The 27,763-nt window shown below is 33.3% G+C and overlaps 2 protein-coding genes across 3 annotated transcripts; one reads left to right on the top strand and one right to left on the bottom strand.

Moving 5' to 3' along the window:
• The first annotated feature begins 2,814 nt into the window (after nucleotides 1–2,814).
• On the top strand, nucleotides 2,815–11,506 carry LOC129905811 (guanine nucleotide-binding protein-like 1). Of its 2 annotated transcripts, none has more exons than XM_055981402.1 (7): nucleotides 2,815–3,052; nucleotides 3,181–3,512; nucleotides 8,683–8,829; nucleotides 8,898–9,087; nucleotides 10,300–11,028; nucleotides 11,090–11,188; nucleotides 11,264–11,506. In XM_055981402.1, exons 1-7 carry the CDS (start codon nucleotides 2,974–2,976, stop codon nucleotides 11,380–11,382), a joined length of 1,695 nt encoding a protein of 564 aa, XP_055837377.1. In that variant the 5' UTR covers nucleotides 2,815–2,973; the 3' UTR covers nucleotides 11,383–11,506. The 2 variants fall into 2 exon arrangements, with proteins under 2 accessions (XP_055837377.1, XP_055837376.1); XM_055981401.1 differs by having other exon boundaries at nucleotides 2,817–3,052; nucleotides 11,261–11,506.
• On the bottom strand, nucleotides 11,397–27,763 carry LOC129905807 (ATP-dependent DNA/RNA helicase DHX36). Its single transcript, XM_055981395.1, has 12 exons — nucleotides 27,532–27,763; nucleotides 26,917–27,464; nucleotides 22,617–22,998; nucleotides 20,088–20,647; nucleotides 19,855–20,031; nucleotides 19,615–19,793; nucleotides 19,335–19,548; nucleotides 19,158–19,271; nucleotides 18,979–19,098; nucleotides 18,753–18,908; nucleotides 11,681–11,809; nucleotides 11,397–11,627 (listed from the first exon to the last, which is right to left on the bottom strand). The coding sequence occupies exons 1-12, from the start codon at nucleotides 27,658–27,660 to the stop codon at nucleotides 11,522–11,524; spliced, it is 2,814 nt and encodes a 937-aa protein (XP_055837370.1). The 5' UTR covers nucleotides 27,661–27,763; the 3' UTR covers nucleotides 11,397–11,521.

Below are 27,763 nucleotides of genomic sequence, written 5' to 3'. Positions count from 1 at the left end.
TTTCACCCAAAAAGGAGTTAAGTGCTATTACCCCATTCTTCCACTCATATTATGCGATTTTTTTCTCGGACGAAAAAGTCTTGGTTTTTTTATTTCACCCAAAAAGGAGTTAAGTGCTGTTACCCCATTCTTCCACTCATATTATACGATTTTTAGTTGTAAGTAACCCCTTTATACCAAAAATGAAAGCGCTAAATTAGAAAATACTAATCGTAGCGTGACGTAGATTAGACGGAAATTTAAGTTTTCGCAAGGCATCCTTATTTTTCAGAAAAAACCGAAAATCGAAAAAATGTCACTTACCCCCTTCTTCATCCAAACGCTTCAATTATAGCCTGTTTTCACTAGAGCCCAAATGAGATAATTTCGCAAATGAGGTCAGTTCAGATTTCAAATTCAATTTTTGTCTATAGAATTTGACATTCGAAATGAGATAATTTGCGTAATTATCTCATTTGTGCTCTAATGAAAACAGGCTATTACCTTGTATTTCGATTCCAAGCCGCCCAGTTCTCAAATTCAAAAATATTTTTTGTTTATAAATATTTTTTAGTACAAAAATTGTGGCTACAAATCGATGGCAAGAACGAACATTAAATGCTGAATCGCTCTGGCTATCATTTTTGTTAAAACTTCTCAAATCAAAACGACTGTCAAATTTAAAAATAAGCACCGCCTCATTGTATATATATTTCTATAGTACTATCAATCCATGAAAATACTTTAGCGACATCTTTTGGTAGATCTGCATTTCAATTTCCTGCATAAGGTTCAAATATAAAATAAATAAACGAGCTAAAATTGTTTATATATATATATATATATATATAAATATATATAAAATTGGGATCTCGGAAACGGCTCTAACGATTTCGATGAAATTTTCAGGGTGTGTTCATCTAAGCGAGTAAAAAATTTTGGAAGTATTTTTGGAAAAATCCGCCCACTGCCACGCCCACTTTTTTAACATATAAGTTTTTTCGGGAACGGCTCTAACGATTTCGATGAAATTTTCAGGGTTTGTTTATCTAAGCGAATAAAAAGTTTTGGAAGTATTTTTGGAAAAATCCGCCCACTGCCACGCCCACTTTTTTAACATATAAGTTTTTTCGGGAACGGCTCTAACGATTTCGATGACATTTTCAGGGTTTGTTTATCTAAGCGAATAATAAGTTTTGGAAGTATTTTTGGACAAAATCCGCCCACTGCCACGCCCACTTTTTTAACATATAAGTTTTTTCGGCAACGGCTCTAACGATTTCGATGAAATTTTCAGGGTTTGTTTATCTAAGCGAGTAAAAATGTTTGGAAGTTTTTTTTGGGAAAAATCTGCCCACTGCCACGCGCACTTTTTTAACATATAAGTTTTTTCGGCAACGGCTCTAACGATTTTGATGAAATTTTCAGGGTTTGTTCATCTAAGCGAGTAAAAAAATTTGGAAGTATTTTTGGAAAAATCCGCCCACTGCCACGCCCACTTTTTTAACATATAAGTTTTTTCGGGAACGGCTCTAACGATTTCGATGAAATTTTCAGGGTTTGTTTATCTAAGCGAATAAAAAGTTTTGGAAGTATTTTTGGAAAAATCCGCCCACTGCCACGCCCACTTTTTTAACATATAAGTTTTTTCGGGAACGGCTCTAACGATTTCGATGAAATTTTCAGGGTTTGTTTCTCTAAGCGAGTAAAATGTTTTGGAAGTTTTTTTTTTGAAAAATCCGCGCACTGCCACGCCCACTTTTTTAACATATAAGTTTTTTCGGTAACGGCTCTAACGAGATCGATAACATTTTCAGGGTTTGTTTATCTAAGCGAGTAAAAAGTTTTGGAATTTTTTTTTGGGAAAAATCCGCCCACTGCCACGCCCACTTTTTTAACATCGAATTTTTTTTGGTAACAACTTTAAAGATTTCGATGAAATTTTGATGGTTTGGTCCTCTAGGCAAATACAACATTTTGGAAGTATTTGGAACGATTTCAATAAAATTTTGAGGGATGGTTCCATGTTTTACGCATTATTCTTTTTCATTTTGTTACTTCATGACTTTTTGATCATGTATTCAAACTTTGAAGTAATTTGTTGATTTGGTATCACTATGAACAAGGTTCCAAATTCTGAGAGCCCTTAAGTTCCACAATCAGCATATTTCGTTTGATCCATTACTTTTGGGACACCCTGTATAAGAAAGAAAAAAAAGAAATAAAGCAAAGCATCCACTGCTACAGAACAAAACAGAGACAGGGATAAAAATAGTATTTCTTCATACTAAGCTTTGCCGACAAGGCTAAACTTGAAAAAAGATTAACTTTATATTCACCATCCAAAACTTCCTGACCTGTAAATGAAAATTTGAACAAAAAGGGATCTCATTGCTGTAACATTTTCGATAATGCAGATTCCTGTTACCCTTCTATTCATTGCTGATCGTATATTCCAACTTAAATAAACTGGATTATAAAGTGGGAATGTGGTGTTTTGTAACCCGCGAAAAAACTGGTCATTGCAAACTCAAACCTACTCCAAAAAATTGTTTACATTTGACTTTTTTCACTGAAAGTTATATCATTTAAGGATACCGAGCAAAGCTCGGTCACCCAGGTACTATAAAATAAACTACCGATCGCAAAACAGAAAATTCTACTTCATGAGAGTACTATAGGAATAAATATACAATGACCGCCTTATGTTCAGTTTTAACTTTGGCAACTAGAGGCGTCACTTGCATAACCTCCATTTCCCCCATTCACAAATAATTTGCATTTTGGCATCACTCTGTCAAACTGCACTACCGACTTCTTTCATTTTCTAACCGTCAGATTTATGACAGCTAGAGGTAAATAGCAAAAATTCCGCTTCGCAAAATTCCCAATTTATTTTTAGAAAAAAAAAGTGCATTTAAAGTGAATTATTAATTTATTAAATAAATAATAAACTATTTACATTTAAAATCAATAAATTAAAACTGATATAAAATGCCCCAAAATCGACGTAAAGTCCCATTCAGTGGCAAAAAGAAGAGAGATCAAATTCAAATGAAGCGGCAAATGAAAGGTTAATTTATAAAAAAAATTTACTTTACAAAATAAAAAAAAATACTTATCGTTGTTTTTTGCATTACTCCCCTTTTATTATGTATTTGTTTTATTATTATTTTGTTTATATTTCCAATTTGTACAAAGGTACACAACCAAGACTTCTCAAAACCGCATACGATTCGTATGACGACGATGAAACAACTGAGGACACTGAAAAAGTGCAAGAGGTCAATGCCCAACCGTCTCGGGGCCGCAACAAGAATGTCAATCGATACAACTTGAAATTCTATCATGAAACTGAGAAGGAATTGAAAGAAATGATGGAGGAACTCTTTAAACCGCTAGCAAAAGCTAATCCAAAGGATCGAGAAGTTGATGATAGTTATTTCAAGAATTATGACTTTCCCATTCGACCTGAGTGGAATTATAAGATGTCCAAGGATATTCTCGATATGAATGAGAATAGTTACTTTCGGGTAAATTAATTTAACACAATTTTAAATGATCCTGAACTTTGCAGACAAATTCTCTGCTGAGGTTTGGACAATTACCAAAGTCGCAAAACTCGTCCGATTTTAAAAAATTAAACCGGAATCGCTTCGTATTATTAAAATCTAGGGGCTATATTTTTTTTTTTTTAAATTTGTCTTTAAAAAAAAGTTATGGCCATGAATAAAATAAAATAATCGGCCCAAGCGAGGTAATCCGTCGGAGCGGAAATTCTCCGATTTCATACGAAGTATGCTTCCAGGTGTGTTTCCCATAGGTGAAAAACTGTCCGATTCGGACAAAATCCGCTCCGACGGATTACCTCGCTAGGGCCGAATGTCATGTTCAAAAGGTAGCAAAATTGTTTGGCCCTTTTTCAAAAACATCAAGAACCCAACTAGGTACATCGTTGATCCCAACACTCTTCTTCAACGACATTCCAACTGCCAACTTGCTGGCAGCACAATTTCCTGCCAATTCTACGCTTCCAAATAGCAACCTGGCTACTCACGAGCTCGAGATAGTAAACTTCACCATGAAGCACATATTTTTTCGCAATCGTTCGGTAGCAAGAGTTCTAAAAGATCTCAATATACACAAATCCGCTGGTCTAGATGGTATCCTCGCCATTATTCTGAAGAGGTGTACTACTTTGGTAAAGCCTATTTGAAAAAAATTTCCCTCTATCTCATTCTACTAGACTTTTCCCGAGTAGTTGGAAAACTGCATTTGTTCCCAAAAAAGGCAAATCGTCCTCCACTTCCAATTACCATCCAATTGCACTAACGTCAATTCTTTCCAAGGTCATGGAAACATTGACTAATGGTATATCTCACCGAAAAGTGCTTTGGAGAAAGTGAGATTATTGCACTTGAAATATCCAAAGCATTCGATAGAGTTTAGCTCTTATATCAAAAATACATGCTTTTGGTACCGATGCACAGTGTAGAAATTCGCTCATTTAGCGGAATTAAATTAATAGCGCTTACAGGTTTAACTTTTTGAAAATTCTTTTTTTACAATCAATAATGAAATATAATAACAATTATTTAAATATCTCGTCAAATTTTGTATGTGCAGAGCTCTGAAAGTACAAGTTTTTTGCCTTTCGGTGGACTCATTTTTCAAAGTACTGTATGGTCACAAAAAAAATTTACCATTTCTTTTTTATAATATTATTAAAAAAAAAAAGACTTGTGTCACTCGAAGACTGCCGCGGTTAAGCTATTGCATTGCATTTTTTGTCAACTTATGCAATTATAATTTGTTTACCTACCCTACACAAAACCAATGATCATGTTTTGTACCTACCTATCAATTCATATACCTACAACAACAAGGTCACATATGAAAACATGCATACACACAATCTCATGTCATAAACTTCTCCAGACCAAAAAATAAGAAAACACAAGAATACTTTTTCTCTACAATCGCAACGCACGCTTTACTCGTTCACAAATCACAAGTTGAACAAGAAACAGAAGAATGCGAAGAGATAACAAAAGAAAAGAAAATAATAAAATAAAATACAGATAATATTTTTTGCTTCTGATTTATTCTGCAGGCAGACACAGCATTTATGGTCTTCTTCCTTACTCCTCTCTTTGTTGTCTAGCACAATTTATATAAGCCTCTCTGTCTGACTTAAGGAAGTTGAACAAGAAACAGAAGAAAATAATAAAATACATACACACCATACCATACACGTATAGCGAATTATCTATGTGTGGGGTGTACTAATTTTTCGTTACGAAATTTCTTGGTTAGCTCCCCATGCCAGGCCTGCGTTAAAATCTATGCAATAGCTTAAAAATAAGTACAATAATGAGTAGAAGTACGATTGATAACATATTTACACAAATTTTTGATTTACAGAGCTCTAAATGTACACGTTTTTGGCACCTTGATAGACCCTTTTAAAAAATTAATTTCGCGCGGAAAAAAAAACTTTGTATTCATTTTTGTTGGTAATATTTATAACTATTACATACGAAAATGAATTAGAAATAATTTTATATGCATAATTAGCTAATTTTTTGATAAACGGAGTTCGTAAATTACATAAAAGTTAACTGGAAACATTGTTTTTTTTGCCTTTTTAGCAGGACTCATCTTTTTATTTTATCTTATGATGGTCTGCTATCATAAAATGAGAAAGTTATTTCATCTTAGACTATTTACAGTAGTCTTAAATTCTCAATGAGTCGGGAAAAGTATGTGAATTTCAAGCTTCCACAGTTTCGACCGATTTTAGCCTATATTTCACTGAATCTTTAACAAAGCGTTCTAATAGTTCCCATAAATAAATGTATTCTATCTTCAGAAAGCAGCTCATTGTCTAAGCCAAGAATTATAATTGACCAAGCACTTGATTATTAACTTAGGTATGCAAACATGAAAACCCTGTCTTAAGGCTTTGGCTGCCATGTCGTACGTTTTCGTGCGACTATCAATATGAAGTATCATGGCACTTAAAAGCTTGGCATTCAAAGGGTTAAATATCGATAAACGTTATGAAAATTAAAAAAAATTAAATTATTTAAATTATGTTATTATTACTGAAACACCCTTTATCCGATATAATCTTTTTTTATTCCTTGGTAGTTTTCCTTTTTAATTTTTCAAATTACTTAGTTCTGTTTTTCTCTTACTCTAAATTTTGGATTTGAACACCCTGTATTTCTGTTATAACTATTTTTAAATGAATTCGAAAAAAAACACATTTTTTTAACTTCAATCACCAAAACAAAAATGTGAAACACCCTGTGAAATAAAAAATTACTTACATAATTATACCTTGATATTAAGGAAATATAAAAAAATAAAACTTTTATTAAAACACACACCAAACGCACGAGAAAAAATTAAGCGCAAAGTAATCTCTTCCACCAAATAAACAGAATAAAAATCGCCAACTGCAACTTCAAAGCTGTTTTTTTTTTGTTTACATGATCCCCACCTAACAATGCTTTTGTTATCACTTTCTATAATCTATTAGCTTTAAGAAAAACTGGTTTTGGCAACAAACAAGACAAGTCATTTTTCGAATTAAATTCCGCTAAATTCGCGAAATCCCACACTGTGCGATGATTGCCTTCTCCGTTGGATTAGTAAATACCTTTCTCATCGTTCAATACAAGTTGTGTTGAATGGTTTTTAATCTGATAATCACTACATAAATGCTGGTGTGCCCCAGGCTTCCGTTTTGTCTCCGACTCTATTTCTTATTTTCATAAATGATTTCTTATCCAAAACTACTAATCCACTGAATTGTTTCGCCGGCGACTAAACCCTTAGCTTCTCATATTCGATTTCTACCTCACGTCCCGGCTCCTCGGATATAGAGCGTGAACGGTTGCTTATGATAAGTTCATTGAATTCTGATCTTGACAGTATTGTAAAATAGGGATGCGAAAACCGAGTGAAGTTCAATGCTTCGAAAATCCTATGCTTTCTTTTGTCGTTGAAATTCAATGTACCCCCTTTGCCATTATCCATGAGTGGTACCTGCATTAACGAAACCGAAAAGCTGTCAGTACCAGGTATGTGTTTTAATGATGATCTACGTTGGAATGACCACATATTTCAAGTTGACAAAAATGGTGCTAAGTGCTTAGGTTTTCGTAGGGTTTAACCCCTTCAGACTTTGCTTCAATTTGTAAAGCCGCAGGGAATGCCCATGAATTCTGCCTTGAATCCAACTTTGGCCGTACAGTTAAGTATAGAGAATCATATTTTAGCCATCCAACTTGTATGTGGAATGCCTTACATGGCTCTGTCTTTCCTCCGCATTACAATCTACAAAATTTTAAAATCAATGAACATCGGTGTCTCCTACTTAATCCTCTCCTCTTTTCCTAAAAGCTCACACTGTGTTTTTTATAACATTTTAAGGATGTTCATAACCCCCTGATGTGCGCATTAATTATTAAAAAAAAAAATATATGACTCATTTATTTTCAAAAGACAAAAGCAGAATTTAAACTCGTCAGTTTTACGGAAAATAGATTTGGTTCATCATATATGTATTTACTCATTCCTTATTCATTTTTTGCACGTATTACAGTGAACCCAATCTGTTTTCCTGCTGACTTCTGTTTGGCCGCAAACTAGACATCTTCCATGGATGTTTAAAAATTTGTTGAAGCAATCCACTTGAAGTTTTTTTTTCGGAAACTATCTGCATCATAATTGCATATCGTCGGCACAACGCCAAAACCGCGAATCTGCATTTTTGGACATTTTGACTCTAATGTGTCATTTTACTTGTTATCGGTCCCTCTATTCACTGCGTCAATCCCAATCCTCCATCTGTTACCTGGAAGCCTAAAATATCATTTTTTGTTGCACGAGTTTCCATAAGATTGCATGTGTTTTCAAAACTTTGAAGCCGTTTTTCTCAAAACTACAATTTTCAGATTCGTGTTTTTGGCTTTGTGCCCACGATATAATATCTTGATTACCCTTTAGTATTTCTTGAATAAAATACAACTTAAAAACACAAAAACTCCGCAATTGTAGCAATCTTTTTGTTTGAATATTTAACATTTATCTTACGGCCATATTATTCACTAGTTTAAAAAATACATCTGGATGTAAAATTGTCAAATATCAAAAATAAATCCAAATCCAAAATAGTTATCCCGATTTTAACTATGACTATTTTTTTATCTGTGTGATAGTGAATCTCATGGATTTGGACTTATTTTTGACATTTCAATTTCTTTACATCCAGATGTATTTTTTAAACTAGTGAATAATATGGCCGTTAAACTTGGAAGTTCTTTTTGAACATGGTTCTGGAAAATTATGACAAAATATGAAAATATTATAAACATGTCCGTTCTCATCTTTTTATTTTGCAAATAATAGCATAGTGAAAATTTAAATAGGAAATTAAATAGTCCCATTTTGAAAATATTTACTCTTTTGGTCACATATTTCTTGTTAAGGTCAATAAAAAATTGAAAAAAATGTAGAGTAGAGACCAATTACCGTATTTCTTTCCGCAATTGGTCTATAAATAGGTTTTTTGTGTTTTTTGGCCATAACAAATACAAAAAAACCTCAGCAGACAAATTGTCTGCAAAGTTCAGCATCATATTTCAAACAGTGTTATAAAAGTTTTATTAATATTTATGATTGATTTAATAGAAATATGTTGAAAGTCTACGCAAAAACCACATTGAAGAAAACGATCGGTTGAGTTTATTCGAATTGAATTTAGAAACTTGGCGGCAATTGTGGCGCGTATTGGAAATGTCTGATGTTCTATTGATTATTGCGGATATAAGATATGCGGTTTGTATTGCTTTGATTACATTCTAGCTGGAATAGTGTTTTAATGGACTATTTTTATCTTTTAACAGACTTTAATGTTTCCTCCATTTTTGTACAAGTACATCGTGGAAACATTGAAGAAACACGCTATTCTTGTATTGAATAAAGTGGACTTAGTTTCTCCTGAAGTAATTGTCGCTTGGAAGAGTTATTTTGAGAAAACTTACCCTGGTATAACGGTGGTATTGTTTGCTTCTTATCCAGCAAAGACTCTTAAAGGTAAGTTTTTATTCAATGATATAAACAAAATTTACGTATTGACAAAGTGTCTCACGATAAGTCAACTGATTTTTCCAAGAAAACTCCATCAAGGTCATCAAAAGGTGTATTAAAGCAATAGTTTAACAAATCAAATAATAATAGCGGTAGTGTTCCTACTTGGCTGATTTATTTCAGTGGTATATAGAATTTGTATAAAAAAAAAAACAAATTTTCATTTAATGTTTTTATTCACATGATTAAGAAAAAGTGCTAGATCCTTATTACGAATTACAACAAAAACTTAAGTTAGCTAAGTTGTAATCAGGCTGAAGAGTCTCAAATATACTAAATAAAATTAATTTGTTGTCACAGTGAACCTTACATCCCTTATTCATTCATCATTGCCATCATTGAAAAAGCTACATGAATCAAGAGAGGTTCCAAACGTCCTCTATTCATGCCCTAATCTACCCCAAAGGAAAAAATATAATCTAGAAAATACGATCCTAGTGATGCATAGGTGTTTATAGTCTTGCTTTATCAAAAGCTCTGTCTGACTGGTTTAATTAGTGTCATCAGGTGACCCTCTTGCAAGGGAGTTCGATGCCAACTCTACACTGTCAGATTTTTTCACAAACGTATTTATGGGACAAATCTTCTTTCTACTGTAGCAAGAATTCTCAAATATCTTCACATACACAAATCTGCTAGCTCAGATAATATAACACCTATCGACCTGAAGAGGTGCTCTTCCACGCTGCCGCTGGCAAAACCCCTACATCGTTAACTTGCAAGTTATTTCGTTAACTTGCTTTTGTGGTAAAAGTAGCTCTAATGTTAAAGCTTTTGAGAGTAATTGTAATTTGCTATGTTAAAGAATTTCAAAGGAAAGGTGAAAAAAAAAACAAAAACAATTTTTTAAATACTTTGCACCGTTCGAAAAGATTTTGGCCACAACACGTTGTATGAAATTTGATTTCTTTTATAAAAAAGATTTTTTGGAAAAAAAAAAATTATAAAATCGTTAGAGCCGTTTTTTTTTGTATATACAAAATTTCTAACGTATTTAAAAATAGGTTAGTATGCCGTTTTTGAAAACTACACTTAATAACATTCAAACCTTGAATTAAAATTGAAAATTATATCTACTCGTACTTTAAATGTTTAATACTGACCAAATGTGTATCAAATTTCCTTCTTAACGATTTCTTTTTTTTTTCTTATTTTTAGGTTCGACCAAAGGACGTATGGCCCATAAACGCAGTATTGAGGGTGTTCACAATATCTACAAAGAATGTCACAAAATCACTGAATCAAATGTCGATCTTTCCAGTTGGGAACAAAAAATTCTCGAAGATATGCGAGAAGAATTTTGTTATGAAGACGAACGATACGGCGCACACGATATCGTACATTCTGAAGCAAATACTAGTGATTTCGACTTTGAAAAACATATCATGTTCAAAGATGGCATTTTGACAATCGGTTGTGTTGGTTTCCCAAATGTGGGTAAATCATCATTTATAAATGCAATGAAAGGCAAAAAAGTAGTTAGTGTAAGTCGAACTCCAGGACATACCAAGCATTTTCAAACGATTTTCCTTACGAACAAAGTACGCCTATGTGATTGTCCAGGTTTAGTTTTTCCGTCCTCTACGCCAAAATATCTACAAGTCTTGCTTGGCAGTTATCCCATTGCCCAATTGAAACAAATCTATCCGGTTAAGTTTTTGGCAGAGAATATTAATTTGCCAGAATTACTTAAACTAACACTTCCAGAGGATTATGATGAATGGTCGCCGGTGGCAATTTGTGAAGCTTGGGCTGCCAAACGAGGTTATTTCACAGCTAAAGCAGCTCGGCCTGATCGCTATCGGGCGGGAAATGAATTACTCCGAATGTGCTTAGGTGGGCAGATAACATTGGAATTTTATCCACCGGATTTCTTAGCCGAGAGGGGTTAGCATGTTTTTTTTTTGTATGAGTGACAAATTAATTAGATTTTTGATTGAAATTATAGAAAATTGGTTACAACATCCAGATATTGAAGAAGTTAAAAAATATCAAGGAGACAAAGAACTGAATGAAGAGTCGTTGAGTGCACATTCCTCGGATAAATGTAAGTTTTATTTTTTTTCTCTCGTTGTAAAAAAAAAAAAAAACAATTTAATTAATTTTGGTCGTAATACAGCAGGTGACGACAGTGACAATGAGAGTAGCTCTGAAGATGGTATGAACGCCGATGATGATTCTGGTTCAGGAACAACCTCAAAGCAGCGAAACAATGTATTCGCTTTACTGGAAGATGAATAAATTACAATATCAAAAACGTTACACAGAAAAGATTGTTATTCAAATTTCATTCCGTTCATAATTTATTTACAATTTTGTGTTTTGTTTCTGTTCTTTAAAAAACAATAAAAAATGCAAAAGCTTACATATATATATTTTTTTAGTCATCTGCAAACTCATCATCATCATCACATCCATTAATAAATTCATCGAACTCATCATCCAATAGAATAGCCTCGTCATGAGAAAGAATAATTTTGATCGCACTGCAAAACAGATATATAAAAATAATCTAATTTGAGAATTTTGTTAAACTTACCTTATTAAAATTTCATCTTTGCTGTTGAAATCAATTGGCGATGGATAGAGAGCTTTCTTTTGTAAAAGCAATCCAAGCGATGTACGGAGCCTGGTTATTATTTGGTTTGTTATTGGATCGCTTTTGAAACTGAAAGTAGAATAAGTTTAACCTCAAATAATGAACATACTCAGAACGCAATTAGGCGCAGAATATTAATGAGGCACGATTACAGCAATATAAACCATGGCATTGAACATATGTTATAAAGCTGGCAGCTCTTAAAAAGAATAACAACTGCACTACATTTTTTGACTGAGACCTGCCAGCAACCATTGGTCGCAATATCGCGAAATCCGCAAGTTATTAACCGAAACCTACATAGGCTTACAGCCAACTTGGACAAAGAGCATGTGGAAATAAGGCAGCAAAAAATAAGGAAAGAAAAGGAAGATTATCAAGCTTAGAGCAAGGATTCAAAAATAATACAGAAATAGAAAAGCTCTCAGTAGGAATAAAAAGAGTCTCGATAAAAACAGAATTCAAAACTGGCTACCTACAGAGGTTATTATTTGTTGAGCTTAACTTGACTGTTAAATTGCCAAAAAGGCAAACAAATGTTCCATATACACCCCAGTGACTATTCAGTTATGTGATTTCAAAACTAACATTGGCTGTGAATTTATGCTTTGTTTCCTAGGACAGTGTAACTCTTTGTAGAAATACGGCAAGAATAAACAAGTTTTCGATACGAAATATGGTGCAGAAAGAAGTGTACCAATGCCAATGAAAATCAAATAATAATCGGAATGAGACCATGAACCATCAATCGTAGTTGTAGTAGTTTTGGGGACTGAACGATGTACAAAATATCTATTTGAATAAACTGAAAAACTTTCCAACTACTGTAGAAATAAAAAACCTTGTTTCAAAAACATGAACAAGAAATTATTTTTTGTTTGCACTGGTACAGTTAGCTGGGAGAGTGAAATCTAATCGTGGTTTTACCATTCTTTAGTTATTGACAAAAATAATGGCTCCTTTTATACTCTTGAGGATTAAGTCTCTTATTAAGACCCAGCAAATCACACTTAAACGGTCACCTGAATACCATATCATATTGCAAGGAGGATCGTAGCAAAAATATTTCATTTTCGATGAAGCTATCTGATTTTTTCGACTTGCGTTAATGATAGCACAATAAGATGTGTTATCAACAATTCTCTTTTTTATTTTCTTATCCTAATGGAGAGAGGTTAACCGCTATTAGATAAAAAGAACGAAGGAACAATCCTGAAAATAGATGTAGATGTGCTTAACTCGGCGCTGCAAGCAATCATCAGCCATCTGTGTAACCTTCTTAGGACCCAATCTTTATGTATTTATTGGCCAAAGAAATGGACACTTTAAATGCTGGTTGTTTTGACCGAAGACGGTTTCTCGAAGGATGATAAATCTAGTGTTTATCAGAGGAGAGTATATAAAAAAAAAATCAACGACGAGCATCATGAGGTTTTTAAGAATATGAAGTCAGAAAGGTGGAAATACACCGACTCGGATGGGTAAGTTAATTGAAACACATGGACTGGGACTGGGCAAAAAATCTTTAAATCCAACGAACTCTATCGGTTTTTAAAGATGTCTCCAAGGATAAAATGCGTCAGCTAAACTCGCTCGACAAGAATTACCAAATAAACAACATCGAACTAGCTGTGGATATCTTGAAAGGGCTTAACCTGGTTTGGAACGGAAAACAAAAGCAAATATCTGTTTCCGAACATATCGTATGCCAGAGCGTCTAATATAGAGAGATTACTATCTTTTATATACAGGGTGTCCCACAGTCACCGCCCCAAACGAAAACCATGGATTCCTGAGGTCATTTTAAGTCGAAAAACTTAAGAGGTAATTTTCTCGTTTTCGTCCCGTTTTCGAGTTACCACGGTTTTTATGATTTTTGTTCTCTTTTCCCTTATCTGGCTTTATCTTTGCCAAACTACGTTTGATTTGAAAAATTTTTTTTACAACCAATCAAGAATTTATTACAGTTTTAGTTTGTCTCAAAACTTTTTTTTCTGCGGACAACCGTTTCTCCACAATTTTACATCAAACACAATTTTCTTCGTTTTTTAAGTTGTTTTTTACACTTTCATATCATTTAAGTCAAAAAAACACGTTAATGAGTATTAATTTTTTGTGCTTTTTATTAAAGCCCAGTTTATTTTCATAAAAAAAATAAGTTTTATTTCATAAAAAAGGCAACTGAAATTAATTAAAAAAAATAAACAAACTGAGTGAATTAAAAAAAAAAAATAATTTTTAAATACAAAATTTATTTAAATGAATTAAAACTTTTTCTGAGCTTTATTTATTTGTTTTTTTCTTAACCACAATAGCTCAGAAAAAGTTTTTAATTCATTTAAATTAATTTTTTATTTAAAAATTATTTTTTTTTTAATTCACTCAGTTTGTTTATTTTTTTTTAATTACTTTCAGTAGCCTTTTTTATGAAATAAAACTTATTTTTTTTATGAAAATAAACTGGGCTTTAATAAAAAGCACAAAAAATTAATACTCATTAACGTGTTTTTTTGACTTAAATGATATGAAAGTGTAAAAAACAACTTAAAAAACGAAGAAAATTGTGTTTGATGCCAAATTGTGGAGAAACGGTTGTCCGCAGAAAAAAAAGTTTTGAGACAAACTAAAACTGTAATAAATTCTTGATTGGTTGTAAAAAAAAATTTTCAAATCAAACGTAGTTTGGCAAAGATAAAGCTAGATAAGGGAAAAGAGAACAAAAATCATAAAAACCGTGGTAACTCGAAAACGGGACGAAAACGAGAAAATTACCTCTTAAGTTTTTCGACTTAAAATGACCTCAGGAATCCATGGTTTTCGTTTGGGGCGGTGACTGTGGGACACCCTGTATAATTCTCCTGTGCGTTTGTTTGTGAGCCTACTCCTTCTAAACGACTGGACAGATTTTTCTGAAATTTGGTGGGTGTGATAAGGTCCATCAGAGACAGGTTTTGTTTCATAATTGGACCCGGTAGGTGGAGCTGTTGTCGAATTTTAGGAAAATTGCATATTTTGAACGAAAGACTGGACAGATTTTTGTGAAATTTTGTGTATGTGATAAAGTCCATCCGAGACAGGATTGTTTTATAATTGGACCCGGTAGGTGGCGCTGTTGTCGAGTTTTAGGAAAATTGTATATTTTGAACGAACGACTGAACAGATTTTTGTGAAATTTTGTTTATGTGATAAGGTCCGTCCGAGACAGTTTTTGAAGTTATACTTCTTATGGGAGGGTGAGTATGAAAATTTACTTTTTGACAAGAATGTCAAAGGGATTATGACGCGATCACCCTGGGTAGCAGGGCTGTCGTTTCACCTTTAGACTAGGCAGTACTTTAGTATTTAAAAATGCAGTACGCCGCAGTACGTCAAACATAAAACACACAACACGTTGCAAGTTACATGTTTCATGTGGCAAGTTGTATGTGGCAAGTTGCATGTGGCAAGTTACATGTGGCAAGTTGTATGTGGCAAGTTGCGTGTGGCAAAATGCATGTGGCAAGCTGCATGTGGCAAGTTGCGTGTGGTAAGTTGCATGTGGCAAGTTGGGTGTGGCAAGTTGCATGTGGGAAGTTGCATGTGACAAGTTGCATGTGTTAATTTCCATGTGGCAAGTTGCCAGGGTTGCAAAAAGCTCACATTTCAGCTCAGCTCAAATTTGAGCTACCTCACTTTTGAGCTAGGTACCATAGCTCAGCTCAGTGAGCGCCCCCAACTTCCAACGACTCGGAATTTTGAAGAAAATGAAAAAAAAAAAAAATTTGATGCCAAAAGGTAGCGGGGACTCTAACCTACATTTGGGTACAACTCTCATCCCTATAGGTCCACGCGTTCTAAAACCGGGAGAATTTAAAAGTAAAAAAAAAAATTGGCACGATTCTGAAAAAATAGACATGATGTGGCGGTTTAACATGAAAGGCGATTTTTTTAAAATCTGACAATGTGCAAAGCGTAGGCCCATGACACAAGCTATCAATTGGCATCATTCCCAAAAATTGCTCTCAAGCGGTTTAGCTTCTAGGAGTGTTTAAAGATTAGGGGATTTTTCGAAAAAAAATTTTACCCCAACTTTCAAAGGCGATTTTCTCGGAATTTTGAAAAAAGTCGAAAAACCGGATTGTACCGGAATTTTTTTTATGATAAAAAAAGAAATATTTTACTAAAAAAATAGAAATATTTATTTACTATTAAAAAAACCAAGAAAAAAGATCACGAAAAATTATCTGTTACATCATCATCATATAATAAAACGGCAAACACTTATTTTGTGGTACAAAATACGCGGCCCACAAAAACCGAAGGGGCATAAATTATATACCGAACGATAGGAAATTTTATCTAGATGTGCAGAATGTATACTTTATTTATTTTTTTACCGAAATAGATAAAAAACATACATTAAAATTGAGGAAAAAAAACAAAAAAAAAAAAAAAGCTGAACCACGCCCTCTCCCTTCTGGAAGTGGAAACTTCTAAAAGCAAAGACGGGAACCTTCGAAGACATTCTCGAATTTCGAATAAAATTAAGTGTTGCATATTCTTAGTAGTTAATAAAGTGATTTATATAGTGTGCTTATTTGAGCATAAATAAAAGTTACAATTGGCACTCGAATTTTGAGTGCGGGGTCGGCTAGTTCTTATAAAATTACCATATAGCACATTTTATGCGCAATTCATTTACTTTCGTTAACCATATATCGTACGTTCTGAACCACACAACATGAGTAAATTTCACAGAATAAATTGAAAACTACATGGACGCGAGGAGGATGAAAGAATTAATTTATTGTTCACTTGATAAAAATGTAAAAAAACTAAGTGTGGATTAATTACTTCATAATAGAAATTAAAAATATCAAATGAAATTCATTTACATATACTGAATGAGAAGTATAACTTCAGTCGCGTGTACATGTGTACACACACTCTTTTTTTTTTTTATAATTGGACCCGGTAGGTGGCGCTGTTGTCGAATTTTAGGAAAATTGCATATTTTGAACGAAAGACTGGGCAGATTTTTATGAAATGTTGTGTATGTGATAAAGTCTATCCGAGACGGGTTTTGTTTCAAAATTGGACCCGGTAGGTGGCGCTGTTGTCGAGTTTTAGGATAATTTCATATTTTGAACGAACGACTGAACAGATTTTTGTGAAATTTTGTTTATGTGATAAGGTCCGTCCGAGACAGGTTTTTTTATAATTGGACCCGGTAGGTGGCGCTGTTGTCGAGTTAGGAAAATTTCATATTTTGACCAGACTGGGGGCCAATTTGGTTCTGTGAAAACGTGAATCGAAAAAAAAAACTTTTTCATTTTAGCTTTCAAACACTCTTTTCACTTTTTCGATTCATTTGAAACGAAAAACGATTCTCATCCTATGATATCACAAATAATTTAGTGAAAAAAATATATATTTATATGAATATTTTTGATGTTTGTTTTCATTTTTTCACAGAACGAGAATAAAATGAGTAAACAAGTGAAAAGCTTTTCGTTTCACTTATTCACAGAACCAGAATTGGCCCCCTGGAGAGATTTTTCTGAAATTTGGTGGATGTGATAAGGTCCATCCGAGACAGGTTTTGTTTCATAATTGGACCCGGTAGGTGGCGCTGATGTCGAGTTATAGAAAAATTTCATATTTTGAACGAACGACTGAACAGATTTTTTGTGAAATTTTGTTTATGTGATAAAGTCCGTCCGAGACAGGTTTTTTTTTTATAATTTGACCCGGTAGGTGGCGCTGTTGTCGAGTTTTAGAAAAATTGCATATTTTGACCAGACTGGAGAGATTTTTGTGAAATTTTGTGTGTGTGGTATGGACCCAGTAGGTGTCGCTGTTGTCAAGTTATAGTTAAATTCCATATTTGAAGTCCGAATGACAGTAGATATAGATTTATATGAAATTTTGTGTGTGTGTGTGTGTGTGTGTGATAAGGTTCGTTCGAGACAGGTTTTGTTTTATAGTTGGACCTGGTATGTTGTCAAGTTATAAGCAAATTCAATATTTGGGGTTCAAAATCGCTCATATTCAAGGGTAATAAAAACAAACATGAATTAACTCTTTAAAATGTTAGTCCCGCAAAGAAAATTGTTTACCATCAGTATATCTCAATTAAATTTATGACTGCATCTTAAAATTTGTTTAAGTTGTTTCAACTACCATTAATACAATTTCCGCATAAAAATCAAATGATTTATTTTTTTTAAAGAAATATTTCGACTTTATGTATGAATAGAATTAAGACGAAATCTTTTCATTTTTAATCGTTTTTTTTTAAGATTTTATCCTATTGCTATTGTTTCGGTTACTGGCTCCAACATTACTCACACGGTAACGGTTTAGAAACGAACAAATACAAACTTCAATGAAACCAAAATATGTAAGAGAGAGAATACTATTTTTAAAGTGGATTAAAAATGAGCGTTGAAAGTGGATGCTACATTCCGCAAATAAAAATTTTGGAAGTTAAAACGAAAGTCAACAAAACAAAAACAATGGTTGTTTGTATAGTCGGTTTACGGACGATAATTTTACGTGATAACGTCATAAGAAAACAGGTTGTTTAAACAAAAAAAAAGTAAAAAGATCGTTCTTGGTGTTGGAATTCCAGGCCTCTGGTGCAAAACACAAATCATTAACAGTTTCACAAAAGAAAGGGAGAATGAGTCATATTTTTCTATAATGGCAGGCGGGATTCATCGATTTAGGCACTTTTTGCAAAAAAAAAAAAATAAGAAGTGAAACCAGAGCCAGTTTTTGTATATTTGTGAATTATATAACCTTTATTGGTTGAATAAATTCCGATAAAAATTTGTAATAGCTGTCAAACAAATGATTTGCTTTGTTTAATATTTTAACCAGTTTTACATATGTATGTACCTATGTGTAATGGGAAAAGGTTAACACATTACAAAATCAAAAATTGGAAATAAAACTTGGAAAAGGGGGAACGAAGTCCGCCGGGTCAGCTAGTACCTAATAAGATTAACAATATTTTAAAAATACTTACTAAAGGTAATCAGCAACCGAAACAAATGTGCTTCCTTTTTCATTGACACCACATTTAATACCATCACCAAAAATAATCAAAGCCATTGGAAATACCATTGTTGAATCCAATAAACAAACATTTGTTGATTTTCGTTTAAGAAAATATGTGAAATAGCTAGAAGAAAAAAAAATAAGTTAAAGTTAATTAATGGCAAATTTTGGCCTTGAATCAGCAATAAACTTACTGTGAATCAAATGAAGGTTCAGTACTATTTACTGATGTAGGATGAAATTTTACACTTCGATCTGTAGGTGTAGACATTTGTATAACTGGTTGAACTCGATTTCTACTGCGTCGTAGTTTTCTTTAAACCAAAAAATATGACTATGAGTATAAATTCAATTAAAAAACAGCAAAACAAACCTTATGTATGCCATATTTGGATAGAGTCCTGCTGCAATCACAGCTCTAAGAAGCGTATAATTATTTGAGTTAATATTTAACTCTTGTGCTCGAGGATCAGATGATTCAGCAAAACTTAATTTAAAAAATAGTTACATTTTAAAAGAAAGAAAAAAAGATAAATTTAGTTCAATTTACCTTGCACCTTCAAGTAATTCACAAAATTGTTTCTTCATTCTCTCCAACTGTGAAACAACCGATTGAGATACAAAATTGTCAAAGCAAAAATGTCTTTCTGCATTGTACTGCTGAGCACGTCGATATTCATTAATAACATTCACTATCATCAAATGGTCACTTTTTGTGTCATTGGAAAGACGTTTTTTCGCTGCATCAACTTGTTTTTCTTTACCTTTTTTTTAAGATGAGAGGATTAAGATTTTACAGTTTTAAATTTTAAAATTTTTATATTTCAAACCTAAGGGAAGATAGAATGGATCCTTGTAAGAAATAGCTGAAGCAACAGTTGTAATTGGATCCACACATCGAAATAGGGTTCCCATTAAGATCATTTTTCCCATTTGAGGATCGACTGGCAATCGGGCTAAATGCATGCCAAGTGGAGTGATTGTTTCATTTTCATCTAAAGCGTTGATTCTATAAAAAGAATTTAGTATATTTTGGGACAAGAAAGATAATTTAAACCTCATTGTCTTACCTTTTAAGTAAACTTATACCTAATTCGATAGCTTTTTCATTTGGGCAGTCTAAGAGAGTTCTCATGAAACCAGCAACATCGTTGATGTGTAAAAGCTTTAGATTGAGAAGTACACCTTCTAGTTTCGAACGAACTATTTCAGGTGATGGGACAGCATCTAAAAGTCGTTCACGAGCTCTAAAACAATTGTAAATTTAAATAAATCAAGAAGAATAAAATTGTGTTCTATTTACCTTGTATATAAATTATAACAAATTCCTGGTTGAACTCTACCAGCACGACCACGTCTCTGTTGTGCATTCGCTATCGTTACCCATTGTTCGCCAAGTGTTTGTAAATTCAATTCAACATCATAATCAGTTTGTTTGATTTTGCCACAATTTATAACATAAACAACATCATCGATTGTAACTGATGTCTCGGCTATGTTTGTCGAGAGAATAATCTTTCGAACTCCATTCGGTGGGCGATTGAAAACACTTTTTTGATCGATAGTTTGCATTGATGAATGTAATGTGAATATTAGATGATTATTTCTTCGATAATGTCGAGAGTTTTGGAGGGATGCGTTTAGTTTGGAAATCTTATCGAAACCAGTAAGGAATACTAGAATAGCGCCAGGAGGTTTTCTCTCACAAATATAAAATATCAAATTTTCGACTAGTTCCAGGTTAAATTCTTCTGAGTTTGGATTGCGAATAGAGTCCAGGACATGCCGATCATATTTGTTTCGTATTGCTCGAGCATAGGGTTCTATTATGGATTGGAATTCCATGCCTTTGTTAAAATCATTCTGGAACGATAAGAAAGCAAGTTTGACCAAAACTGCAAATTTGTTGCTGTTAAATTTAAAACACGCAGAAGAATAACATTCCTATTACTTTGGAGTAAAGTAAAGATTTTCAAACCAGCAAGAAAACCGGACATTCATCGAATTGAACAGGATTTTTCCCCGAGTAGATCTTCAGGTATTAGCAATAATATTCTTAATCAATAAGCAAATCAATTCGAAGCTAGACGTAGAACATACAAATTTCTGAAAAGGTTTATTTTGAATTAACCTTGAGAGTCATTACAGAACAGTACGTGGTATTTGTTTCTGCTATTCAGTATTCAATAGTATTCGATAGGTATTTGAAGGCAATATAAACCTTTAGTTAGCATAGGCAGGAAAATGCTTTTCTCAAGACGTAATTACTAAAGATTCCGAGGCTAAGCTTTATGATGATGTTTTTGGACCATCTAGCGTTGACTCTGGACAGGGAATAAAGGACCTTCAGAGGACGAGTTTTGAAGCTCAACCTTATCCCTACTAGAGAGATTTCGATACAACGAAAGAATCGATTTTTATTGGTTCCGATGTATGGCTGGGTAAACGAAGAACAATATTTTGTTCTTCTGATGGTAAGCTAAGGTAGTGGAAGGGCAATTAAAAATATTAAGCTTAAGATCCTTCAAAATCGGACGACAAACTCTGGCAGTAACCTTGTAACCAAAGTTTACAAATTATTTAGACCGAACATCATCTTCCAAATCAAAGCTAAGTTTTTATAGCTTATCATTAACTAAGATGAATTCGGGAACTGTTATACTTTAGTTACCCTGCCAAGAAGAATAAAAGAAAATTAAACCAGTTTCTAAAATATATCTCTTACTTGCGCAGACTTCAAGCCGTCTACGAATGGAAAATGGATCTTCAATGAAAAATTTACAAAACTTATGACAAATTAATCCCCTAGCAACCACGTTAAAATATTACTTAATATTAAATTAAGAGCTCGAAAGAAAGAATTTTGTTTATTTTGAATTTCGGAAGACACAAAAAAAATCGGTCAAAAAGATATTAGGAATTATGTGTAAGACAAAATAGCATTCGCAGAGTTCTTGTTTTGACAAAAACGGTTTGAGCCGGTTTCGAAAAAATTTCAATAACTCGATAATTGTGTATGGGAGATATAAAAAAAAAGAAACTTTTTATTTGGGGAAAAAAATTATGAAAGAAATCCATCCATTAGTTAAGTCTCTAGCTCGGTGTACAGAACGAACCCACGGATGGTATGACGGTATTAATTTTTAAAGTTCTTGATGTAGCTGATGTAACTGATTTTGTAAGTTGTGAAAAAGTTCCCAGTTTACGTCAATATGTAACAAAAATTGTTACGAAAAAATACAACGTAGATTTGTACGACTTTGTCAACCATGTGTTACTGGTCAAGAAGTTACTTAAAGAGGATGTTTAGAGTAGCTGTGCATGGCCTGTAATAAAAAGTAATTATAAGTAAAATTTAACTTGATCTACCTCCCAGTTAAAATATAAAGACTGCAAACAAAACAGAAAACTATTTGATCATATGGAACAAAAGAAGAAAATTAAATAAACCAAGCGAATATAATTAAAAAGAAATGACTTTGAGGCTTTAAGAAAAAGAAAGAAAATTCCAAAGTGGAACATATACATAGAAGTAAGTAGTATGTCGACGATTATGTGGAAGGGATCGTAGGTTATTGAATACTTTTAATACCTGATAAGGAACACGAAATTATGACTTAATCTTGGTAAAAGGTGCGTGGCCTAAAGCCTAGTATGCAGATGGCAGATCGCGCTAAATTGTAGCTCCAATATAAGTTATCGAACAAATTTAGCTGATTTTTCGATAATTTGTATGGAATCTAAAATTTAGTTCGATTTGCGTAGGTACTAGGCTTAAAACGCAGAGCAGATCATTTTGTTCTTTATTTACTTTTTCTTTTTTAATATTTACCTTTTTTGAGAACCTTCCATGACGAGTTTGTTTTCTTTGTGCTTCGAAATGTCTAAAACCAGTCTCTTGAAGAACATCTTCTAGATATCTATCTTCAACATCAAAAAGTGTACCTTCTATTTCTATAGTACAACAGCCATCGAAATATCGTTGGAAATCACTCTGCGAAACCGTTGCGCTCATAAGAACAACTTTGATTTCTTTTCTGTAGGGAAGAATCTTCTTTAAAAGTCCCATGAGCATATCAGTTTCAACACTTCTCTCATGGATTTCATCGAGAATTATATGGGTCAGCTCAAAGAGTAACGGATCAGTTTCCATGCGACGTAATAGAGTTCCAGTTGTGCAATATAATATAGATGCATTTGGACGAGGATACACGCTAGAAAAAACATAAAATAAAATGAGTTAACCATAAATAAGAAATAATGATGGGGAAAAATTTTGGACGGGAAAAGGAGTACGCCAGGGAATCCCGATGAGTTCCGTTCTGTTTAACTTGTTAAAGGCGAATATAAAAGAACTTGGAAATGGGGAGGGGTGAAAGTGAGGGAAAGAAGAATTTTCTCACAGGCATATCGTCGGTCTCATGAGAAAACCTCGTAACTCCCAAAATCAAAATTTTACAGGAGAGACGAAAGAGTAAACAAACAACAGAGTAGTTGGGAAGAAACGCGCTGTGCAAAATTTGAATTTAAGTCTATTTAAAGTTTTCGGAATGACCCCAAATTTTCTGGGTTGCTCCGCTGACATATTTTCTAAAGAATGGCATTCAAAAGTAATTTTTGAAAAAAAGTGGAGTTACGAGGTTTTCTCATGAGACCGACGATATGGGATTGGAAGGAGGATATTTGAGGAGTTCAGAATAATAATGGGTCAAGTCCATTTAAAATTTGTGCATTATTTTGAACTTTGAAAAGCTTTTTCTCAAGTGCTAAAGGCACTTTTGAAATAAATGTTTCACAAATCAATAGCTCTATTCTCCAGAATTTTTTTTTATACTATTTGATATAAAACGAAAGCATTAATTTTTAGGACCTTAAAATATTCAACCTATAGAGAAAAAACCTTTAATAAAATCCAAAGTCAGTATAGAAAGGTAAATAAAAAAAGATTTAATATATTAAATTATGAAACAATTTTCGGGTTTAGTTTAGAAGTCCCTGGTTTTTTTATCTTCATGAAAAAAAAAGATATTTCATGTTGGAAATATTTCATGTTGGACAATGGACGGACATGGTTCCTTTTTTATAATAAAAATTATTTTGCTAAATTCCTCAACTCCATTACGAGGGGTTTAGTTATTTATAAAAGATGTAAAGCTGACGACCTTAACAAAAACCTGGCGATGCGAAAAGTGCAATTCTGGAAAAATTCAGGGAATGGCTATTTCTTAGGAAATTGTTGTGATCATGGCGTCTGAGCACAACCATGGTAGATCCCCAATAGTTTCGGAAATAGCTCGAATATTGCAGGTCGTTAATGCATTTGCCTCTTCTACACCCACTAAAACGCCAAGTATGCTCGCTTTGAAATCCATGGGCGGTGTCTCAGTACCGTTTTTGAATCGTATGAGAAAGAAGGAATGTTTGGAAAAGGCTGTCTCGAAGGAACACAAGCATCGTCACCAGACGTTGGCCGCCAGACCAGACATCTAAATTCCGGCAGACCTTCTAGTAACTAAAACTGGTGTCCCGAAAAACTCTTTACCCGCCGACACGGACAGGAATGATGAGAACCGAATAATTTTATGTGTTGTTTTCAGTCAAATCGCAATAGGTTGACGGAAACAACCATGGTTTTTTTTTTAGAATCGGGTCCTACCGTGCCTTTACTGCCTACTGCCAAGCGAGCTCTAAGAAACCTACTACTGTGCTTTGGAACTTATTTGCCGACCTTTGGCAATGGAAAATATGGACCCTAAATCTTTTCTTATTAACGTTGAAAAGGGAGAGAGGAATGCAACCCGAAGCTATTGATTACCTACTTGTGTGTATAGTATTTATATGTTCAGTTTGAACACATATGCAGGTAAATTATTTTACGATTCCCGCTTAAAATAAGGGAAATCTGCTTAAATTAAATTTAATCTGTAAAATTTAAGGGCAATGTGAATTTTCATCTCAAAAAAACCGACAAAAAATTAAAATTTGCAATTTTAGCTTTAGATGTAGTTTATCATACTTATTTCTAAAAGTGAGATAGGCTGATGGTAAGGCACTCGCCTGGTGACCCGACAGTTGAAGGTTCGATACCAAGTGGCCGACAGTTTTGTTTTCAATTAAAATGCTTCCACATATAAACAAGATGATTTCCCGCTTAAATTATGTGATTTTCTTTTAAATTTGCGCATTCCAAAAATTAAGAAGATTTGTTTGCTTAATTTGAACAGAAGTCATCTTGGCAAAAAACCATCGAGAAATCCACTAAATTTAATTCGGAATCCCCTTTTTTTCTTCGTATTAAATTGTAAAAACACAATAATTACATAAACAAAATAGGTATAACTTAAAACTTGGTATGTTTTTTAAGTTTTTTATATGAAAAATGAAATGGCCCTAAAAATGTTGAAATGTAACCGAAAATAGCCCCTTATATTTATTTTACAGACACAACGCTGCTAGGGAATGAGACGAGAGAAAGATGTTACCTACTGGAGACGAGCAGAGGAGAGAGCGTGTAGAGTTTGTGACAGAGATACACAAAGGAGATGGGAAACTTTCGTACGTTTTACCCCCCAAAACCCATTTTCCTAAAATTGTTTTTGAAATTTGAACCGTGTCTGTGAATAAATGTGAAAAGCAAGAACAAAGTGATTTCGTTTTATTTTTTGGGTTGAACTTGGAGCAAACTGGATTCACGGTGTCATTGGCAATTCCATATTTGAGTTGGCCGTACAACAAGGGCTTGTTAATATTGTTAACATACCTAAACCACATAAAGTAGTGGCTACCACTGAAGATGGTCCTCAAGTTCCTTTTGGTATTCTTCAAGAAATCTATGAAGCCTATGTTTGTTTTCATGTTTTCAATTACACAACTGAAGTTGGTGGCAAAATTGTATTGTGTGTGAAATATTTCCAGAATGGTTTTGGTTTTGAAAACGAAAACGAAAACAAGGTACATACTCAAATTTAATTCGAGAAACAGCTAATTTTTCTATGATTTTCTTTAAACAGATCGAACACACATATCTTTGTATCCATTACCAAAAAAGACGACATGGACGACACATTTGTTTAAAAACAAAAACTCCAGATACAGTAGCCACAGGATCGTTGACGGTACCAAATTTTGCGGCGTACTTGACATCAGTATGCTTTTTCATTCAACACTTCCCAGCGCTGTACACATTGATATGTAAAATGACAAAAAATATTGCATCATCAACATCCAAAGTTAAGTAAAATTAACTTCCGAAGTGCTTAAGCAACAAATCATTGAATCCAATATCAGAAAAACGTATTATAGTTTATTTATTTTTCGAAGTAATGTTGTCAAAAAAACAAATAAAATTAAATGAAAAAATGGTGGCGGCACCAGATTAGTCCTATTTCGTTGTCATTAAAAAAAAAACTTTATTAATTTAATTCAAAGAGTGGTGCTGGTAACGGAAACCATTTATGTATTTAAGAAAAAAAAATCTATACAAAAACTTATTTAGAATTAAATACTCGCTAATTAAAACAAAAAAAAAACTGTTATGTGCATTTTACGTTCCTTAAAATAAATCCAGATACTGCTCCTATTTAGATAATATCTGTTTTCTCTTGCTTTATATTTCAATAAATATGTTTTTTCTTTCCAACTATGCATTTAAATTGAGTAGTTTTAGTTTACAAAAATTAAATGTTTGTGTTCAGCAATTTATAGTCGATATAAAAAAAACTGATCGGCAATGAAAATAGAGCTTGAATCAAACTCTATTTTACTAAAGGATTTTTTTGTCCAAACTCAAAATTTCACTGGCTCACGTTTTTGAATTACTTGAATATTAACAGATTTTTTTGGTACATTTGATGTCGAATTATATTTGGGTATCTCTGGTTTGTGATAGTGAAGTAGAGACATGGGAACATACATTAGAAAGTTGCAGGATAGCCGGAGATGGAGGAAAGTCAATAGGAAAAAATTGAGTGAAATAATGGACAAAGCAGGGAGAGGGCAGGAGTGGATAAGGGGTTTAGAGGAAGTGAGAAGCGAAAAGGCGAAATAAAGTTGAGAAGAGTAGGAAGAAGGAAAACTTGAAACAATAAATCTTATACAATACAAAAATACAGTAACTAAGATATAATATTTACCCTTGAAGTCTTATAGAATAACCCACAGATTTTCCAAGATTTTCATTTCTTTCATAAGCCACTCTTTCAGCGACTGTTATAGCCGATATTCTTCTTGGCTGAGTGCATACAATCTGACATCTAGAACCTCTGCTAGTCTCAATGAAATGATCCAGAATAAATTGAGGAATTTGAGTTGTCTTTCCGCAACCTGTACTTCCCACTATCAGAACAATCTGATTATTATTGATGGCATTGAGAATGACATCTTCTTGCTGAGTTGCAGGCAGCGATTTTCTAGCATGCAAACGTTTTTGATAGACTTCATGGCTTTTTTGTTGCTCAAATTCTAATTTAACTTTTTCATTAAAAGCGGGATTGTCAGCTATTTTCAAATCTTCTGAATTACTTTTACTACTGACAAATTCGTGGAAGTTTTTTCCAAGCAAATCATGAAAACGATTCTCAAATTCTTTACAAACTTCAGTAACATCGGATTCGCTTTCATATTTTTGTAATAATTTGTCGATTTCTGAGAGGGTGCATTCAGGCAGTGTTACACTGGGACCCTTTTTTTTTAATTTAAAGAATATTCTTAAAATTATATTGAAATTGTAGAATATTAGAATAACTTACAGGTTCAGTTCGTCTTTCTTCACGTTCACGACTTTGTTTGTTTTTATTTAAATTTTTATAAAATAAACCAATGTCACGACCTTTAAGTCCTGGTGGAGGACGAGGTCGGTTTCCTCTATTTGAATGCATTTTGTTTTAATTTATATTTTTATTTTTGTTTTAAATAAAATAAAATTTCTTGATTTGCAAAAGAAAGACCTTTCAAAATAGTTTTTTGTAGGTATCTGGAATT

The sequence above is a fragment of the Episyrphus balteatus genome, chromosome 1 (assembly GCF_945859705.1).
Source record: "Episyrphus balteatus chromosome 1, idEpiBalt1.1, whole genome shotgun sequence".
Lineage (NCBI taxonomy): Eukaryota > Metazoa > Arthropoda > Insecta > Diptera > Syrphidae > Episyrphus > Episyrphus balteatus.
The sequence above is the reverse complement of the archived record's forward strand: the minus strand, read 5'-3'. Positions and strand labels throughout refer to the sequence as shown.

What these genes read in the sequence shown, in the direction of transcription:
- LOC129905811 (XM_055981401.1), top strand. Translation starts at nt 2,974, where the DNA reads ATGCCCCAAAATCGACGTAAAGTCCCATTCAGTGGCAAAAAGAAGAGA. An exon ending in TCCAGCAAAGACTCTTAAAG is followed by an intron (nt 9,088 to 10,299) that starts GTAAGTTTTTAT and finishes TCTTATTTTTAG; the next exon opens with GTTCGACCAAAGGACGTATG. An exon ending in TGCACATTCCTCGGATAAAT is followed by an intron (nt 11,189 to 11,260) that starts GTAAGTTTTATT and finishes GTCGTAATACAG; the next exon opens with CAGGTGACGACAGTGACAAT.
- LOC129905807 (XM_055981395.1), bottom strand. Translation starts at nt 27,660, where the DNA reads ATGCATTCAAATAGAGGAAACCGACCTCGTCCTCCACCAGGACTTAAA. An exon ending in GGTATAAGTTTACTTAAAAG is followed by an intron (nt 19,794 to 19,854) that starts GTAAGACAATGA and finishes TTCTTTTTATAG; the next exon opens with AATCAACGCTTTAGATGAAA. An exon ending in TCGGTTGCTGATTACCTTTA is followed by an intron (nt 11,810 to 18,752) that starts GTAAGTATTTTT and finishes TTCTACTTTCAG; the next exon opens with TTTCAAAAGCGATCCAATAA.